Source organism: Lepisosteus oculatus, chromosome 8 (genome assembly GCF_040954835.1).
Source record: "Lepisosteus oculatus isolate fLepOcu1 chromosome 8, fLepOcu1.hap2, whole genome shotgun sequence".
Lineage (NCBI taxonomy): Eukaryota > Metazoa > Chordata > Actinopteri > Semionotiformes > Lepisosteidae > Lepisosteus > Lepisosteus oculatus.
Genome location: NC_090703.1, coordinates 14,831,808 through 14,852,846, shown reverse-complemented (window position 1 = coordinate 14,852,846; position 21,039 = coordinate 14,831,808). Strand labels below are relative to the sequence as shown.

Below are 21,039 nucleotides of genomic sequence, written 5' to 3'. Positions count from 1 at the left end.
AACTAGTTTATACTGTATCTCAAACGATAACACTATGTAGGATTTAAATAATCTTAAAGATTATCTTAAAGATTATCATCAAAAGTATGCATGAAATGTAGTTGACCTAACATTTAATATATTTAAGTTTAGGTTAAAAAAAGGTTCCTCTTAAGAGGAGCGTGCATCACTATGAGAGAACACATTTAGTATTTTCTTTAAATACTAGGCTTATGGGGTAAACAATGCAAGTACAGAACTCTTACCTTTAAAAACTCAAATGTTTGTTTTGCCATAGTACGATCTTCAAAAGATGTTACAAGTGACAAACTGAAACCTCAGTTGATTTGATATGAGTTGCAGACCTTTTTTCCAGGAAACACCTGCAGTAGTTCAGTTTTGTTCTTTAAAAGCTTTCTTACTGTAATTTTTGTGCTTTACACTTTTAGAAGCTTCTCGTCACAAAGGTTATAGCAAATGAAAGATAAAATGCTTCCTCTGTAAAGTGTTTCTGTTTCCTAAGCATTTACACATTGATGTGTCTTAAAAGTGACACCATGAAGGAAGTTCTTTATACTGGTGAAGCATGAAGTTCTTATTACAAAACAAAGACGAGCCTCTTTCTGTCATGTATTTTTTACACACTTGAAACTTTTACAGACTTAAAACATGACTCTCTTTGGAGATCAAAATAACTAATAGAGAAAAGCTTTCCCCAAAGCTACAAGATTAATAGCTAGTTGGTATAATGTCTTTATAAGTAGTGTCTTAGCCAACTGATAAATTCAGTTTTCTCTTTTCTACACACATACACTGTATATAAGAACTGAAAAAAGGACTCAATTTAAACTACTTATTTCACATTGTTTTGTCTCATAAAATAAGTGGATACCATAATTTGCAGATTTTTTTTTAAATCTAAAGTAAGTCACATTCCTGTTGGAGTGCATTTCCGTGCATTTTTGCCATCTCAGCCTTAATGTTCTCCCAGAGATTCGCCACGTTCAATAGAGGTTTCTTTTTGATTTTCCTGCCAGGATCATGTATACCTTTTCAGTGGTGTTATGGTTAAGTGGCACACCAGTTTTTATTTTTTATTTTAGCAATTTAAGTATATTCTAATTATTATTAGACAGTATCATGTAGCAAAACAAACTGATATCTACACAGTCATGTTTTACTCTACACTCCACACAAAATAAAACATTTATTAACAATTTTCCAATTTAACAATTTGGAGGTGAAAATCTCAACTTTCACTTTTCTGTTCCTAGAAACAGAAAAGTGTTTCTTTTAAGGACCATATTTAAGGTAGTAATAGCAGGATGAGGGTGATAATAGAGGTACAATTGTTTTGGTAAAGTTCTATATAGTATTTTTTTAAAATATGTTCAGTAAATATTGTCTTGGTGTAAGTACACCTGAATTTGATGATTCTTGGGTGTGCTAGACAGTCATCTTAAAAGTAATACCACCTGATATTTGCAGTAGTTATTTCTATTATTTCTAAGTCAGAGGACCAATGGTGGTTGAATGACAAATACATAATTTGAGAGTACATTATGTTTTTTCCTAAAGCATTGTCAAGAATACTCCTAAACTTAGAGTGATTAAGTCTTTGAAAAAGCATGCATTAAATTTCTGTTGCTAGGAGACGGAAATGGAGTGAAATGACTGATAAAAAGGAAGCACAAAGCATAGGGATCAGGCTGAGTGAATTTACAATAATCTTTTGTAATTAGACTTATTTGTGAGGTTAATAATATACAGATAATGGCTGTGTGGCTAGTCAGGTGAAAAAAAAAAAGATTGTTATCCAAGAAAAATGACCAGTTTTAAACAAGAAGGATAATGATGAACGTCTTAGAACATACAAGAAATGCTTTAAATGTGTATTGTGTAAAACAGCTTTTAAAGCAATGCAATTGTTTAGCAGAAAAAAAGCAGAAAAAAAGTGTAAACGATATCAGACCACTTTGCAACGTAGTGCCTATATATTTTTGTCCTTCCAGAATATTGTTAGAACTGAGTGTTGCACATTGCATTTGGTCTAACTTTCATCCGTGTTGAGATTTTGTTCTGATCTTAGACGGATACAAGTGCAATCAGCAGACAGCATTATCGGATCGCTGGGAAAGAAAGAATTGAAATAAAATCCACCAGAGACTCGATGCCAGGAGAGAGAGCTCTCCAGCTGCTCCTCAGTACATCAGAGATGTAGCTCAGAGGTCCTGGGGCTTAGCAGCTTTTAAATGTTAAAATGTACGCAGGGCCCATTTGAAGGATTATTCAGTGCCCAGTTCAATACATGCAGAGATAAAATGTCAGATCTCCAAATGAGGTACCTCAGTAGATTGCTGCTCTTTGAAATGCGAAATTCTCTGAGGCTTCGATCAATATGGTTTGACATCACAACCCTTCATTGCACACATTCTGAACTTTTGCCTACCTTACTTGTCCATGGAATAGGAGGTCATTGTGATAGATTTACAGTATTTACACCTGGTGTTGAAGGGACTCAGGATCTTAATGATTAATGCAGATGTTTCTAATTGCCATTTAACCATAAAAATTACCGTTTGAGATTTTGTATGTGAACAAATTAACAAAATATTTTGAACTTATTTGATTTTGCTGCAGTATACATATGATAAAGTGTAACTACAGGCAAAATAGTCATAACTAAATAAAGCAGCTTAACCTTTTTTTCTTCCACACTATTGTGCTTCTGTTCTATTTCAGAATGTTGTGAGAGTTTATACGGTGTTATGGGTTTCAGAGGTCTGTAGTTAATAAATGGACAAAACCTTTCCTTTTGAGCATCAACTTTATTTAATCTTTGCAATATGTCAGGATTGATGCAAATGCTATGTTATACTGTAGATATTTCATCAGAAAATCAGGATGGAACTGGGAATAGAATAATACCAAGTATCACTTCTTTGGAAACGGGGGGAAAAAACATGATCAAAATCTGATTGAAGCTCCTAAATTAGAGAAGTCTATCATCTTTATCAAGTTCAAGAGGGGCTCATCCATAAAGAAACCTGTGTCAGTCTTTTAACTGTGGACTGGATGGACAGTCTTGTGTTGACAAGAATACTTTCACTAGTTCTGGACCTCCATTTTCTATTGATCACAAGTATCATAGGAGTATAAGATTTAGAAAGTTCAAAGGAGAAGATGAAGTGTACTCTTCAACTATTGATTGGCATCTGACATTTTCTATTTCTTTCTATTGTGCCACTTACAGAATGTAAGTTCAGTCTATAAGGAATCGCACATATGCAGACGTGGGTCCGCATATTTTGAACAGTATAGGAAAATTGCTTAAATACATTTTTAGGGGCAGTGTCCGTGGAGCAACCTGATGCTCTTGCAGTGAGTTCTGATTTGCCCTGGAGGATTTGCCGTGTTCCTCTGTGGCATTTATCAAAATATGCTGATTAGGTAGGCAACTTGGAAATTCACGGGGAAATTAGATGGCCTGACAGAAAATTGAGTTGGCAGATGAAGCCACTGCAATTACTAAATAAAGAATAATTTAGGAACACATCAGACACTCATTCATTAAATCCCCTACAAATAAGATACAGTTGTGGCTTTGATATCTTAGGTACTGAATTACTAGGTACAGTCTAGGCAATGGTCAAGGGATGCAGAGATGCTAAATGTACATTATACACTGTTTGAGTTCCATAGATTCATTGCATTGTGCATTGAATTCAGGTTGATGTCATTTCCACTCTTTCTGTATGTCAGGGCAATGAAGAGAATGCTCTGGAAGTGGATAGAATTGGTACTGTATGTAATAGCCTGACTTTTCTCTGTTTGGAGGGAAATATCTTTTTTTGTTTTTCAGTTAAAACCATGCAGAACGTGGATGTGCACAATGGAGCAGATTAACTAAGAAAATAAGGGCCTTGGCACATAAGTAAAGGGCATTTTAATAGCACATTTATAATATAGGGCCTTCATAATGTAGTACCTTAATAATAATAGGGGCTTTATAATCACCCTATGATGAAACCAGATGTGCTTTTTTGTTTTAGAGGCAAGTACAGCAAGGAATAAGCTTTAACAAGGAAGAAGATATGGAGGTAGAATATCCAGTTGCAAACAGCTCATCTAGCTTGTTTGGCTACTATACTGTATATCCAGATTATCACAATATACTGGGATAGAAGTACCTCCTGTTCTTTTTTCCAAGTGCCCTTCGACCAAATTTCTACTGATTAGTTTCTGATTAGAAGATTTTGAATATTTGAACCTTAACAGAGGAGAATAGGATTAAACGGTTCTGTACTTATCATTTAAGCCAGTATGTGAATGTACAGTAGGAGGTTGCTCTTCACAGCAGTGATTGCAGAGCAGCAACATTAGTAATGCATTCAAATTGGGCTCCCACAATACTCACATGAGGTCTTGTTGTAGTGCACCAAAACAAAACACTCTATTTTGTTTTCTATGAAACAATCCAGAATATGTACAATATTGATATGTATGCCTATCACCTAATATTTTAGAATTAATCTTTTCACAGAATTGTTTTTCCTTCTAAAACTCTTTATTAAAGCATTCATATGCTCTGTTTGCATCCATACTTCTGTTGCTTGATCAGTACATTGCAAGAAGCAAGACTCTCCATTCGTAAATCCCCTTATACCTTACTGATGTACAAACAGTCCTCCAGATTTATTTATACTCGAAATAGCCTCATGAGTAAAGAAAGTAACACATATTGATCTGTAATTACTCGGTGCAATTTTCTTGCCTTTTTTATGGATGGGATCTGTGTTACAAATTTTCTATGTCAATGGATATTACTCCATTTTGAGTGATGTTTTGTTAGCGACCAATGGAGTAAGTACACATTTTGTTTCCTGAAGTACAATTTGCATATTGCCATCAGGTCCTGGATATTTATTCCAACTTGTTTTAGTACTTTTAGTTCTTCTGCCTCTTCTATGCTTATATGATTTTCAGTAATACAGTAATGATGCCTTAGCGTGAGGCATGATGTTGATTTCCTCTTTGTAAACACCTGAGTAATGGATTCTTTGACTACATCAGCAATTTCCTTGTCATTGTCTAAAGGTTGCTTACCCCTTACTTTAGTTTTTGTGTTGTAATACTGGGAAAAAGCTTTCTTTGCTGCAATCTTCTTCTCTTTTTCAGTGTAATATTAGTGTAATGTATTTTTGCCTGTGCTTGTGTTCAATGTATTATATTCCCTTTTCTTTAATTATGTTATTTTTTTATCAAAGTTCTTTTGCCTTCATTAAAATTATTACATTAGTCCATAGGCATGTGAGATTTACCCATTATTCCGAGCATGGACCACGTTTTTCAACAGAGGAGGGCAGGTGCCGATAAGTTACTTTTTAGTAACTGTGATGGTAGCTGGCATTTTAACAATGCAAATGTCTACACAGCATTTTCCTGTTGTATATTTTACATCTCCTTCTTGCTGTTGCTGAGGCTCCAACGTTTCTCATGGTTCTGTGCTGTAAACAGTCACTGACTGTGGTTTTTAGTTTGTACAGAATGCGGTTATCACCAGGTAGAGCAATGAGGGTGACATCAAACCTGCAGATGTACTAAATTTAGTTGCTTGAAAGCATAGACTTATGTTTAGTCTGCTTAGATCGTATGTGAAACTAGAAGACTGTTTGAGATTCTAACTGTAATGTAATTGCAAAAATGCGAGGCATCCATTTGAAGCTCTAATATGACTACACTTCATTTTAAAAAATCCCTATTGTAATTGGAAAGTAATGTCTGCATTAACCTATGATCATTAACATCATATTTATATTTTGCTTTAGTTTTATATTGCTGCCTATATACTGTAAAGAACAATAGCACAGTATCATTTTGAATCATTTTATGCACATTCTCTGCAAGGCTATTGTAATTATTTTTACAGAAATGAAAAGGAGGAGCACTCAGTGACACAATATACAGATTTCTTTGTTAATGTAGTTATTGCTTGATAAATGTTTTCAAATCATCATTCTTAACAAAATATTCCACATTCATGGTGCATCACTTTTCTGTTTCTAACCTAGAGGTGGACAGATTTGGTTAATTAAATCCATCTGTATGCAGGGTACCATGTTGTTGTTATTCAAGGCCTGATGCTCTTGATGCTGATGAATGTATGTAAAATAACTATCATAACCTAGGGTGGACCTTTTGAGCCAAATCTATTACTTTGCAGTTTTTGTGTCTTTTTCCTCAGCTAGTAACATTTGGGCAGAAAGGGGGTGATGTGTCGCACTGTTTCTAGCTTTGCTGCAGATGTGAATTGTGTTGAAGGATAGTTAAGTTTTTCCCCTAAACGCTGTCACACAACCCACTGATCTCACTTTGTCATCAAGAACAGAGCCATGGTCAGATGGTTTCTTGTATGGATAATGTGAATCACAAAATATTTTTACTATATAGGTAGGAGGATATGTTCAGGGTGTAGATGGAATATGATTGTTTCCATTAAACAATGTATAAGCCTGAAATATAAAAGTTCACTTGGAAGGCCAAGTTCTATAGCCAGTTAGCCATTTACAATATCAAAGCCTTGAAGTACTGATTTTTGTTGTCAATCTTTGATTTCCTCTAATTTACGGTTTTAGAGATTTAAGTTTTATAAAATGTAACTTTTTAAAATAACATTTTACATTGTTTCCTGTTGGCTATTAAATGTTATGTCTTGGTCACAATGATGTGAACACACTTTACTTCCCCACAATGCTTGTGCGATAAGTTGATATTAAGCAGTTGTGTTTATTGACCTGGAGTTCAGTCTGCCTTAACTATTTAGACAGCTCCCTCCTTTCCCCCTCTGCCTTCGCTGAGCCTCTATATACCACATTGATTGAAGATGATGTGCCATCTGCACTGATTATAGAGGTAATGTGTATTGTTTTCCTGCTTGTTGAGCTTTTCATCAACAAAATTAACGCAGACCTTGTGGTGCTCCCCTCTTCCTGCACAATTCGATTTTTTTCTCAAGAAATTTCTAGAAATCGCAAACTGATACTTGCTTATGGGAATGTTTTCATCTTTGCTGTTCTAGGCCGTGCTTTTTGCCACGTGTTTTTTTTTTCATTTGGCCATTATACATTCATAATGGTTTGTGTATGAAGAACAGATTTTTTTTTCAGGGAACAAAAAGAAAGAGGTGGGATTTCATCAAACCGTTGAGAGTAACATAACTGGAATCTTCTATAATTAATATATATCTTCTATAATCGGGTTATAACAGGGACTTACTGTTGGAGAGAATTCTGTTGTAATCTTGTGAAAAAACGTTATTGGAGTTATAGAGGATGGATCCCTGGCTTTCTGAAAGAATTTCTAATGTGAGGGTTTCCTCCATCCAAACCTCAATTTCCTGACCTGTTTTGCTTGTCGTTTGAATTGAAGATTTAAAGGCAGCACTCCGACACCATGATTATTAAATGTCACCTGCCATGCTTCAGAGTGGCATGCACAATTTGACTAGATGTTTGAGTGTAGAGGAGGACATATCTGATAGGTTCAGATGAAGCAGAAATTCCCAAGCGTAAGACATTCTACATAATAATTTTCTTTATATTTATTTAAAAGATTAACAATAACTTGCTTGAGCCATTAACATATTGTAACTTAGAGTAAGGACCACATAAGACATCCATTTTCTTACATTTGAACAAGTTTTGGTTCAGTAGCTATGTGAGAACAGCTTTGGGGATTTGTAATATGTTGCAAAAACAAGACCACAAAAATATCAGGTTCAATTCATGCTCTATAGAAAAATGATTTATTACTCTATTTAATTGACTTTTCTTTGTTTAGATACTGTAAGAACCAACAGTCCAAGACCTTAATTATATATTATCTAGACACAGCCATTGCACACACTGTACAGCAATCTGTGGACTTTACTGTAAATTTCTTGCCCTTTTATCTTTGGCTCACTATGATGTTGCTTCAATAAAGCTGATGCAACAATGGGTACAGAGACATTTATGTTTATACTTAACTTTCTTCCTGAAGAAAACTAACAAAAACTGCTCCCAGCAGTAACAGTACAGCTATTTAATGTACTGCATAATTGCTTACATGGTGCTGGGAAGTTGTGATCACTACATTGTTCTCTGTGACTGTTTTTTTTTTTAGATTTGTGGCTACAGCCCATGTCAAAGTCCCTGTAGCTGTCCAAAATGTATGCCGGCATTACCATTCCTGCATTGCAACCTCCTGTGTACAACCTTTGCAAATGAGAAATGTTTGCAATTTGTTTCTTAGTTGCAATACTAAGCCTTTGTTTCAAGGGTACAGATATAAACATCAGTCCATGGAAACAAGCATTGTGTCATTCGATGAGATTACTTGACAGCAAGGTCAGTCACGAATATTTCTTTTTATAGCAAAATTCAAGGTAGGATTTCTTTTAAATCAACGTATGCTTTATTTTGTTTTTACAGTAGCTTCATGATGTTTTTTACAATGTAATGCATTTCATTAATCAGTTTTCCATAGTTTTTTAACTTTGTTTTTTAAATTAAAAAAAATATATATACTAACCTGTCTGAACTTTAAGCTTCTATATTTTACTAGTTCTTTGGTTTCTTTTGTGGTCTAGACAGGTTCAGCTGGGAAAATGAAAGAGAAAAACAACAGCATCTAAAGTAGATTGGACTTTGTAATGTGCTGTTGGCTTGTTTTTCATTACTGGAGTGTAAATGGAAAGAATGACGGTTTTCCATATCACAGTGTGAATTATCTGGTACCACACTCAAGGGAGGCCTGCTATCAGGGAGTGAGACGAACAGAAAAGCTTTTTTATCACCACAGATATAAATAAAACCCGTAGGTTTGTATGCCTTTAAAAAACACTTGTTTTAAACAACTCATAGCTTTGTTTTCAATTTGGATGATTTCTGCCAAAGTGACTAGTAAATCGTTGGTAAAGATTATTATTAAAGCCCCATGATTTGTGACTTTATGACGTTTTTTCAACTGATACTGTGCTATCCAATTTTTCTACCGTGCGGTAATTTATAAATGCTCTGAAAAGTGCCTTACAAAACTACTCAAAGAGATGCTTCTGTGTGGTTTATCCAAAGATGCCATCTATTCTAGGATGTAGCTGTATAGCCATTTGGTGAATGTCGCCTGGAATATCTGTCACTGAACTGAATTAGCTCAAGAACAGCTGGGATGGGATAGCTGGTGATTATACCCTTTCAGTAATATAATAGTAATATGTACTATATAAATGCACGTGATTATGACTTTCTCCCCCCAAAAAAATCTCATAGCATTGAGATTGTAACAGATTCGGGTTCTTGGGCTTGTGTCCTCGCCGTTCCCAGCCCCAGTTCATCCCTCACCGCACGGGCTCGAACCCGGGTCTCCGGCGTCGCTCAACAGCGGTCTTGCCGGCCCAGCTAAAGAAGACCTTCTTCAGCCCAGGCAGTCAAGATCCCTGTTATGCACAGGGGCGTATTCGTTACAGTATGTTGGAAGGGATCCACTTCGTCCATCTCTAACGTAATGCCACAAGACCCAGGCCATTAGTTTCCCCAGTACAACATGACGGAGAGAGAAAAGAGTGATCATTACGAAAATCCAAAAATAGGAAAATGGATAGTACATGATAAATTATCTCCTTTCTCTGGAGCATGTTTTTGGTTCCATTTTCTAATTTCTTTTTCAATGTAGTCCACATACTGTAAATACCTGTAGCCATTATGAAAGTTTTTTCTTTTGAAAATCAAATCAGCTCAGCACTTGTGATGATTTAAATCATAAATCATACTTTAACAAGAATTGAATTCTAGCATTTCATAGTCTTAGGTGAAGGAGAGATGAACACTAATTTCAGTGTGGGCAATAGATGAGGAAGTGGGTGATACTGTAGGTAGTTTTTTTTTTTTAAGGAAAATGTAATTTTTAGTTACAATTACAGATGAGAGTCCAGAAATAAACTATGGACCACAGGAAGAAGAACATCAGATAGTGTCAATGTATAAATGTTTGTGACTTAAACCACATTAACCCCTGTTTGAAGGCCAGTCAAAACAAAAAAAAAAGCATTTCATTGGATGAATAGTGATAGTTGGCTCAGAATTTACAACTAAAACCACATCCTTTGGTATCTTCCTGATGAAGAGTGATGTCCATTAAGAGGGCAGCTGAGAGTTGGAGGCAAAGTTTGTTACTTTTTGTACCATAGGATTAGGTACTACTAAAAACCAAGTTGCTTGTTCTTGTATGGATACTGTTAAATGGGCTGATGCAAGGATCAGATTGAAGAGAGGTCTTGAGTACAGACGTTATATCCATCTCTGAAGAAAACATACCTGCATACCTAAATTGGTGAGTTTTAAATCCTATGATACCTAAAGTAATCATTTTGTAAAACATCTCTAAAGCAATTGTGACATTCTGAAAGAATGTACAGTGTATATTGTGTTGTATATGTGTATATAGCACACATTTGCAGTTGTTAGAATGAAAGAATGACATTTTTAGAGTTTTCAAGTTAAGAAGCTGAACCATTGAAAAGCTATTTAATTTAAATTACTGGAAATGGACTCTAAAACTTTGTGTTGCACTACAACAAATGTGTAATGTACATTTACATTATAACACAAAATGCTGGTTTCACGAGACCAAATTAGCAGTAGTCTTGAACTATCTGAAGTTATTTTAGGTAAATAAATTCAGAGATATGTCTGATCTAGGTCTGTGCAGGTAGCATACAATTTCATATATGAAGGATGAATGGGTAGCGTATTTTCTCCTTAAGAAATCTGCAAGCCTTTGCTGTCAACATAAGCAGGATATTTATATGTGAGAAAGGGATTTGTGTTTTTTTTATTTAGATACAGCACTTTAATTTTCCAACAAATGTCGCAACTTAATTATTGTTAAAGCCAAATAAGTGAAAAGTGTTCTCTAAGTGGCAGGTCTTGTGGTCTTGAACCAAATAATCCCAACAGAAGGCCACTGACATTAATAAATATGCAAGTACACAGGTTAATACGCATTATGTTTAGTGTGGCGCTTAGAATGTCTCTAATTACATGGCTTTTCAATCTGTACTTTTCTGTGGATAAAGTTGTACAGTATAAAGACTTCTAATACACTAGAACACTATCTTTTTTTACCTCTCGTTCCTTTTCATGCTATATGTCGATCAATTAAATCAATGTTTTGAAAGAATCAAGAGATTTGGTCTCTATTGGCTGTGGATTTCACAAGCAATGTTGAAAGCTGAGCAGGCAGATCATTCAGGAGGCCAGGCATTTCTTTTAACTGACCCCGCAGCAAGAAGTGATAATGGTGTTAACTCGCTACGTGTGCTGGGGTTGATTGGATGTCCTAGACAGTCAGGTTATTTATTAGCTGTGGCGTTAAAAGCAACTTTTCATGCTGCCAGGTGCGTCTCATTTTACATTATCGGTGATGACTGCATCTGCCTTCCTTTAGATTCCTTAGTTCTGCGGTTGATGCTTTGAACTCGGTGTAGGCAAAAAATGAGTTAGAGGTTACTGGCAAATGATCTTTATTGATGTAGCACAAGGAGTGTGTCAATAGGTTGATAAGAAATTATTGTTCTAATTTGGGGGAAGGGTATAACATAGAACCTGGAATAATCTGAACTCTGCTTTTTATAAGAGATTATCATGTTCGCTGGATTATTTAAAAGGACACTTTAGGCACCGCAATTCATTTGAATTAAGTATACTGTGGTACCCTTTTGTACTATTGAAATTTTGTGCGTTTCAGATTCAAATGATAATCTTATCTGAAGTCTTTATTTAAAACTGATTAACATTGTATGGTAAACCCGAGCTGTGTCTGAAACAATCTGTACAATAGGTTATTTCTTTATCTGTGGCTTTAGAATTTGGCATTAGTTTTTTAAGAGGTTCCTTTCGTTATGTTCATGTGTATCTTATCTGTCATTCTTGCTGAACAAACAGAATTCATAAGAAGTGTTTAGCATGTTTGAGGAAGCAGGAAACAGTGCTATTGTGGTTGTTTAATTCCACTTGAAGTTTGTGCTGCATTGATTTTTTTTTTTAAGCTCTGGTGATGAAGATCTGTGATGAGATAAAATAAGCAACAAAATAAAGGTATATTTTGCACAAAGGCTTAGCTGGAAAACATACTGTATGTACTGCAACACTTCAGAATTGGAAAAACCCATATACAGTACCCATCCCTCCTGATTATTTATTGAATTATATTAATCAACTTTTCACTTTTCAAGTATGATATTATAAGAATTTGTGGTACACCTGTAGAACATGTAATGGTTCACATACTTTTTTGCCCTTCTTATTACTTTCTAATAAGGGAGCAGGGAATGACAAGATTGTGGCAACATATGCATGCTTAAAAATGCACATGTGAGTATGTTTGTGCACAGCTGATCCTCTTAAACCTTTAAAGGCTCACAGGTTCACTTACATGGGCACACACCAATTTTCCCAGAAGCCAATTAACTTTCCAGTATGTAAGGACTGTGGGAGGAATCCAGAGCAAAAACCTGTGTGAACACAAGATAGCATACTGTACAAACTCCATGCAAATAGTACGCCACGTCTGGAATTGAACCCAGGGCCCCAGCACTGTGAACAGCGCTCACTACTGTGCCACCAAGCTGCCTGCAAGAGAGGCATTTCCTGGAAATGTTTCTTGCAGGTAACATTGCAATGTATAGCCACAAGTTGGGACATTCAGGGTCCATCCATCTAGATTACTAGACTTTACAAATGCTACATATCATCCGAGAAGTAATACCTATGATTGACTTATATCTGTTAATCATTGTAACTGCACAGTCGGATTCCTCTTAGGCAGGGGTTCTTAAACTAGATGCCCACACCTCCTAGGGGTGCAGGAGTAATATACAGTATTATTTAAACATAGAGGCCACCTAATATACTTTAAACATGACGTCACCATGAGAAATTAAGAAGGGCAATACATATGCAATGCCCTTTCATTTTATATACGCTTTGGTCAGTATGTTTTTTTTTTGTTTTTTTTATAGGTGGAACAAACTTTCGCAATCCACAACAAGTGAAACTTAAATTCCGACAAATTTGCAAATAACAGACTACTGCCCGTTACTGGTCAACACTGTTAATATTTCTGCCCAGTTTGCTTCTGTTCTTCCAGGTGCAGATCTTTCTGTTGCTTGTGCTATAACTCTTGTTCTCCCGCATAATCTACTCAAAACTTCAAATTTCCCCTAATTAAATTGTCAAAATATTGTTTTGTGAATTGAAATGTTTATTGATTCTTAGTTTTGGAAATACTGAATTCCAAATTGCATTGAGGAAACCAAATGTAATTTGTAATAAATGATTGATTTGATGTATTATACAGTATCTTTAGCAAACCATGAAACAGCCTACAAGCGCAATCAAAATTGATAACTGATTGTTTTCTTAGGGGGTGTTGGGTGGCCTTGTAGGTGGTGCAGGCCTCTAAAAGGTTAACTTCCAATGCTCCAATCATCCGATGTCTGCATAATTCCTTAACCTATCAACATGATAATGCTCATCAAAGTCATTCACTGGCCTACTGAATTGCCATTTTATGTTCTGATTGAGGAGTCCTGAGATGCAATGAATAGTTACATAGTTGCTATCACAACCACATAACATTACTTCCCTGCAAGTTGCTGTTAAACTGTCCATGTACAGTACATGTAAACAGAAGCTACTGCCAACATTATGTAGGGGCATCTACCAGCCATTCATCATACTGTATATACTGTACCATACCAAATGAAACCTTTGAGCTTTCTTACTGCTATTAGTAAGTTGCTTTTGGTTTGCACTGCATTTTAGTACTTGGCTTTAACTGTACTGACAAAAAACATTTTTCTTGAAGATGTTTTCTGACCATGATTCTTCATTGTTGCATTTCTTAGGTTTTTAATGAACTCTATTAGCACAGAACCCTTTGTTATCTGGATATTACTGTGACGCCAACCTCTTTTTCATTTTCTTTGTGTTTTTGGTGAATGACGCACTGAAAAAAGGCTTTTGTCGTTAACAGTGCAGAAAAGGATTATCATCTGGCGAATGCACATTACATTAATTTTTTTGGGAATGTCTGTGATAATCATTAAGACAGCACACGCCTGTTGTTAGATACAGTTCATTGAGATACGATGATGAAACAGTTCAATGTTGTATTCAAATGCCTATTTCCAGCATCATAGTACATCACTTTTCTGATTATAATACATTTTCTAAGTATGAGGGTTATGCTCCTCTGTGTTAAGTTTATGGTCTGAACCCTGTCCAGATGAATTTTAGAGATAAACCACTTGCACTGTTGCTGGACTGTGAAATTATCAGACGTGTATGTTCTTATTTGCTTTTTATTACAGCAGACGGCCCTTTGAATTATTTGCACTTGGGCATCAATGCATGTTGTCAGGTAGCCTCTTCAGTGAGTCTAGAGAGATGTATTGGTACGTGAATGAGGAAAATGATTTCAATTAGAATTCTAGCATCCAGCAAGTTTGTTCATATAAAGCAACGCTGAAGGTTCATCCCAAGCCAGAATAAACAGATAGTAGTCTTTTAAAGGTGTCCCTTGAAAACTTTTGTTTTGGTGATCATAAAATGAATGCAGTAGTCTTGCAGCCTTGATCTTTCAAGGAGTCTGATTTGTAGTGTGATGGAATGGAATGCTAGTTGACTGTGCAAACACGCCCATTTTAATCAGTATGTCTGCAAGGGGGTTTTGTCAAGACAAGGTCCTTCTGTAGCTCCTCTTTCCTGGAGCAAATTCTTGTCTACATAGTTTTTGTTGTCGGCTATGTATGGCTCTTCCTCCCTTGCTTCCTTTTCCTCACAATGGTTTATCAGTGATTGGATGACTTGTGTAAAAAAAAAAGTGGCGCATTCCATTTTTTCTGGCTGTTTGGATTGGTGTCAAATGTACAGCAAATTCTCATTATACAGTACATGACAAATTTCCAATAACAACCGTAATTGTGTAACATGCAAGAATAACTAGTTTAAATAAAAAAAAATTCCAAGTTTTAAAATGTACAGCAGTTTCTGAAGAAGAGGAATCTTTTCATTCCAAATCATGAAATTTTGCTATTCCATCACACTATGGCTAACCTCTGTTTCATTATGGCTTATTTTTGGCAGTCCCATATTTGGTCAGTGTCAATCTAAAATTCCTATAAAATAACCAATACTGGTGGTCTGTATCTCGATCTGTTTTTTTATTTATTTTATTCCAGCCTGCAGGTGCCAGGCCTTGCATGTTGCTGATGAAAGGTGGCTTTCTGATGCTAACTAAAAAAATGAAAGATCTAGGGCAATGACGGGACAGAACGGAGCAGGTTACATATCTGAAGTAATGATATCCGTTTTTTTTTTTAAAACCATTTTGATTCCTTTCAGACGCAGAGGGGAGCCTGTGTCGAAGTGGTCACCTCCTGCAGATCACACTGACTATGCACCGACTCCTCATGTCATCGTCTGAGCTCTTGGAGAAACTCATCACACTATATCCTTTTCATGCAAGTATATAGAGCACACCATTTAGTTGTAAATGCTGAGATTGGTTTGTAATTCTTAATTTTTATTCTGAAACAAATATCTCCCAGTCCATTGTGTCAGATACTGTAGATATTGAATGTGACGTTTTACATGTATTATGTGCCTTTGCACTTGCTGATTGATTAGTAACACCCTCCTTGCCCAGCCTGAAAACTGTAAACAAGCAATTCTCACCCCGAGCACTGAAATAGAATCAAACCAAATCGCAACAGAATTGACCAGATTCTGCTTGCGCAGTCTTGAAAACAAGCAATTCTCACCTTGGGTACTGAAATAGAAACAAACCCAAATCACAACAGAATTGACCAGACGCCTGTGCAGGTTTGTGATCGGAACCTCTACTTGAATTTGTTCATAATGTTGGGCCAGAACTCTTCAATTCTGTACAGTTCGTGCAGACTAATGAGGTGTTCTCAAGACGTCTGGCCCAAAAATAAAGCTTCCTTTTTTGTCCTTGGGCTTATTTTTAATTTTGTAAAAAAAATAAGCAGAAAAAGTCACATCAAACATTCTTAAGTGTGGTGGAGATCACCATACAGCTCTAGACCTGTTAATACGTTTTATTTTTAGTACTCCTTCTGTCAGGATTTCTGTGGGCTGGAGCCACTTCGTCACTTATGACGCAGTTAGTCTCTTTATGCGCATCTAATCATGCTAATTTCTAAGAGCCCTGTATTCCACACAGAATGAAAGAGTGGTGTCATTATTATTATAGTTTGTTTTGAACGGTGGGTCAAATTTGGGCATTAATAATGAGCCACTTCAGTGTGGGTGGACTTGTAACCTTTTGAGTGGTCTCTGAGTTGCTGAAACTGTAACTTCTCATGCATTTTAAAGAAAAAGAGAAAGCTATTGAGATTGCAGCACATGTGATTATTAATAACTATACAACATATTTACAACAGCTATAGATTATTGGTGTAATGCTCTTTTAATAAGTTGTTTTATATGTATCACTGCAAAATAACTCATCACATTCTACTTTGAGACTAGTATAGCAAGGATTGTACTACTTTCAGTAGTAGGTTCATGATAATGATAATGAAATTAACTGTGTGAGAACTCGAGTTTAAAGATCTTGCATCTAGGAATAAAAACCTTAAAGTTGTGAATTATGATTAACCAGCCATTTAAGAGAGGGTCTTATTAATACAATTTTAGAAAAAGCTTGTCATTCTCGTCTCTTCTAATTAGAATTATCTTTTATTCTAATTAACACATCATCAAATATTATACCTTTTTGAAAAGGTATCTACTTATCAATAATACATTTAACCACATCCATTCATCTGTAGATTGTGATTTAATCAATATAATGCCCACAGTTCACAGTTCATAATAATGTTTCATTAAATGTTCATATCAAATATTCTATTAGATATTGTATTTAATGAAAATAAACTCCTGTCCAAGATGACAGAAACAGTCTTGTGATAGTTTTGTATGTTATAGCAAGTTGATCAGAAATATGTGATTACACCAATCTGAAAATCCCTTGTTCAAGAAACATCAGTGCAGTATGCAGCAATCTAATTGATAGCAATGTCATCTGCTAACTGCACTGTCTTTCATCTTTTGGAAGTATTTTGTTTGCATTATTGTTTATCTTCCTGTGTGTGGAAATCCCCACATAGTGAACACTTTTAGGGGTTTTTGAAAGGTGACAAAAATAAAAAGAATTCCTGTTGTACCGTTTTCATAAACCAAAAATAACACTTAGTAGAACTGGTCTTTGTAACATGGGGCTTATTCACTATTGCTGGAGACGGTAAAGCTTCATAAGTAATCAGGTCACACAGAAAGGAAGAAACTTTAGTCTTTTGTTCATGCTACCAATAGAATTGATTAATTGTTACATAGTTCCTAAAAATACTGATTAAATTGGCAAAGATACTTATATATTATACGTATATTTTTTTCTTAAAGAAAGCCCAATGATGAAGTGCTCTATGTGCAGTTGGTAAAAACATTCTTAGTTATATCTCTTAAAATTCAAGTGATTTTTAAAAATATATAAAAATATGGAAGCAATCATCTGCAGTGAAGTATAGTGAGGAAACTAACAGACAAGCAATGGCTTCGGTTTTTTAAAGGAATATCTTGAATTCAGTCCAATTAATAACAGAGTTTTCCTTAACAGCGGTCTACTTACAAAAATGCTTTGGAAAATGAAAGATCTCTGGATTGCCTGAAAATCTGTTATCTAATAAGGTAAAGTTAATCCTATGCATCTGAGAACCTTACTCTGTCCCAGTCAACTGTGGAAAATCTTAGTAGGTTTGCAGCAAAGTAAGCAACTTGAACCAATTTCAGATAAATTCATAGGTAGAATATCGTTGTTGTTGTTTTTTTTCAGAGATACTGTAGGATTACATTACCACAGGACATAACATTAATCCCCCAGACAGAAATCATTCAGGAACTTGGTTTTTCCATGAGAAATTTATTTTTTAAAAAGACTTCAATTTAAAATGGGGGAATTTGTTTTATTTATCTACATGATTGTCAGTTGTTTTCTGGGAAACTTCTTTAAAAAACAAATGCCCATGTAAAAGTGCCAGTATGAGTCAGACTCTGATGCTAGTCAGCTGTGAAGTATTTGCCTTCTGTTGAACTATTTCTGTGTCCCATAGGGACTTCTGTAGAACCTTCGGCTCGAAGGGAACCGTGCACCAGAACTGCACTAGCTGAATTTACTTAAATAAAAAGCAGATTGTTCTTAAAAAATCAATTCCAGAAACCAATACCCAAAGTACTATTTTTAATTAGGTCTATTGAAATGTTTAAATGTCATGTTCAGTTACTTTGAAGCCCACTGAATAGCTCTCAGAACCTGAATTTGTCTTGAGAATAATCTGCATTTCTAAAGACATTCCATGTAGGTAACTGTAGAAATAGAATTGTTAAAATCCATTGACTGTCTGAGAAGGACTATTGCTTACCTTATGCAACCGAATTCTACGTCAATATTCAGTCTTTCTTAGATGCATACATTTTCTTCATTTAACAACAGACTCTTTTATGTTTGTGATATTATTCATTTTTTAAAATCCTTAAGTTTATAAAAAAAAGTGGAGTGAGTCTTAAAAGTATTATATTGTATATGTGAAATTCACGTGAAAAATGAGATTGATTTGAGGGCATTTTTATAATCTTTTATTATTTCTCTGTGTGTGATGAAAGATGACTTTATTTAATATATATATATATTTGAATTGTTCAGGTACTGGATTACAGAATTATGGATAATGTTTCGATTAGACACAGACCTCGCCGACACCATGGAACAATTTCAGGAACTGGTCAGAGAGCGAGGCCAGGAAAAGCATTGCCGTCTGGTTGATACAACACAGATGTAAGTATAACATTTTAGATAAGAGCCCAAATTTGACCCACCGTTCAAAATTAGTTTAATTTAACAGCCCTGATGTCTTTTATGTTTGTGATATTATTCATTACTTTAAATAAATTGCTATCTGATCACTCGTGGTGAATTACAACGCATGAAACAAACTGATTTCAAAATTCTAGCATTTTATATATACAGTAGCAAAAGTGAGCATGGAATATTTTGACCCATGCAACACGGCGAGTCACAGAAGCCAATAGGTATTTCTGTTGGTTACGGTTCACAAGAAGCCATGAATGAGTCATGCAGAAGTGAGCCCTCCAATCTGAAGGAGTTGGATGGTGTACAGTGGGCATGTGTTACCCCACAGAGATCTCCCTGAACAGACCAGGTTTGTGTGCTGGCTAAGAAATGTGGTGGACTGTGGAAGCTGCTGTTTACCAAAAGTGTACGCAGACATCCGGTATGATTGTGTTAATAGTGCATCCTCTGGCATAATTAAACATAACACATAGAGAGACTCTTTTAATGTTAAAACTTCCTCTAGCCTTTTCCTAGTTGAAACTGTAGCTGAGAAAAATGTCAACCTTTCTGGAGTGTAACCTTTTTTTATTTTGCTATCTGCGGTGAATTACTACAAGTACCAGTCGTGGGCTGGCCTGCACTGCAATCACAGGCTTTAACTGCTAGATGATGGTGCGAGTTATGAGTACCTAATACTAACCATTGAGTCATCACTATGGAAAGAGATTTGTTTTCCCTTTTGAAGCTGTTTGGCAGCTTGAGTGAATGACTTTTTCTAGGTTGGAGATTAATTCTTCTGTGTTTTTGATCTTGCAAACTGAAGAACTGAGAGAAGAGCTGACTTTTTAATTAAAATGGTTGTGTGCCGCGGTATTTGCTTCAATCTCAAATGATAACAAGAATTACTGAAATGATCTACACTCACAATTATCTTGATTCCCTCCACCTCCTCCGACATCTGAACCTTTGCATGGTGATCCCTTTGGTGTCTTCAAACTGACAAATGCAGAACTTTTTTTAGATAAATCATTTGTTTTCAAACCCACCCCTGACATTGGATTTTTCAACATCCAACACATCCCATCAAATCATGAACCTGAGCCTGAGCCAGGTTGCTTGTTCCAAGTGTTGTGCGTGTCTGGTACAAGCAACCCTGCCATGCTGATGAAGCAAGTATCCTGGTTTCCTGCAAGAAACAGCTAGAAGAGATCCTTGGATCAATTACTGTAACTAAAAACTACCAGAAGGGCTAGAATGGCTGGGTGGCCACCTCTCACTTGTAACTTTTCTCAAATTATGTTGTCATAGAAGAATAGTGATAGAAACAGTACAGGACTAGACTCATATGTAGTAGTTCTAAATGGTGGTATTAATCCTAAGGCATGCTTATAAGGTACTTATTAAGTACCTTAATACACCTAAGAAAGTAGAATCTTCAGTTACATGGTATATAAAAACAGAATCAATGGACAAGTGGTTTAAGAGATATTATGAAGACTTTATATATGATTGGCATTTTGTCTTATATTCCCAAGTTTCCCCTGTTAAGCACAAATGAATGGTTTACATCAACACCTAAGATTATTGTAAGCTGTTCATATCCATTACTCAATACGTATTTACCCTGTATATGCAAATTGCATCTTTGCCAATATCAAATACAATCTCCATAACATAGTGTTGATGTTATGAAAGATTGGACAAGCTTCCATTCACCAATTTCATTTCTTGTCTTCAGAAATGACAGAGAATGGTCCCGGAAGATCACTCAGAGAATAAAGGCAAACAGCAGTAAGAAAAGGAAAGTGTCTCTGCTCTTTGATCACCTGGAGCCTGAGGAATTAGCTGAGCACCTCACTTATCTTGAGTTCAAGTCATTCCGTAGGATATCAGTGAGTACTATTGAAAAGCCTGCTAACTTCTTTCAGTATTACTGCAGTTCTTACGTGTGTGTATCTGAAATCTTTTGACCGTTTATCACTAAGCCCTCAGCGGAAACGGCACAGTTATTATATGTTGTAGCTCCTTTTAGGAACGTGATTTGAGTTTCCAGAATTTAAAATAATTTTTAGATGAAGACAGCTT

General features: G+C 35.7%; 1 protein-coding gene across 4 annotated transcripts in view; it reads left to right on the top strand.

Moving 5' to 3' along the window:
• The window catches only part of LOC102683591 (RAS guanyl-releasing protein 1), a 51,332-nt gene that overhangs the window by 18,509 nt on the left and 11,784 nt on the right, over positions 1-21,039 (top strand). For 3 of the 4 annotated variants that reach the window (XM_015350835.2, XM_015350834.2, XM_069193282.1), the window contains exons 3-6: positions 15,423-15,541; positions 17,722-17,792; positions 18,805-18,936; positions 20,693-20,846. In XM_015350835.2, coding sequence (XP_015206321.2) covers positions 15,423-15,541; positions 17,722-17,792; positions 18,805-18,936; positions 20,693-20,846 — 476 coding nt within the window. The remainder of the gene's footprint in view (positions 1-15,422; positions 15,542-17,721; positions 17,793-18,804; positions 18,937-20,692; positions 20,847-21,039) is intronic. The other variant, XM_006632499.3, reaches the window with a different exon arrangement.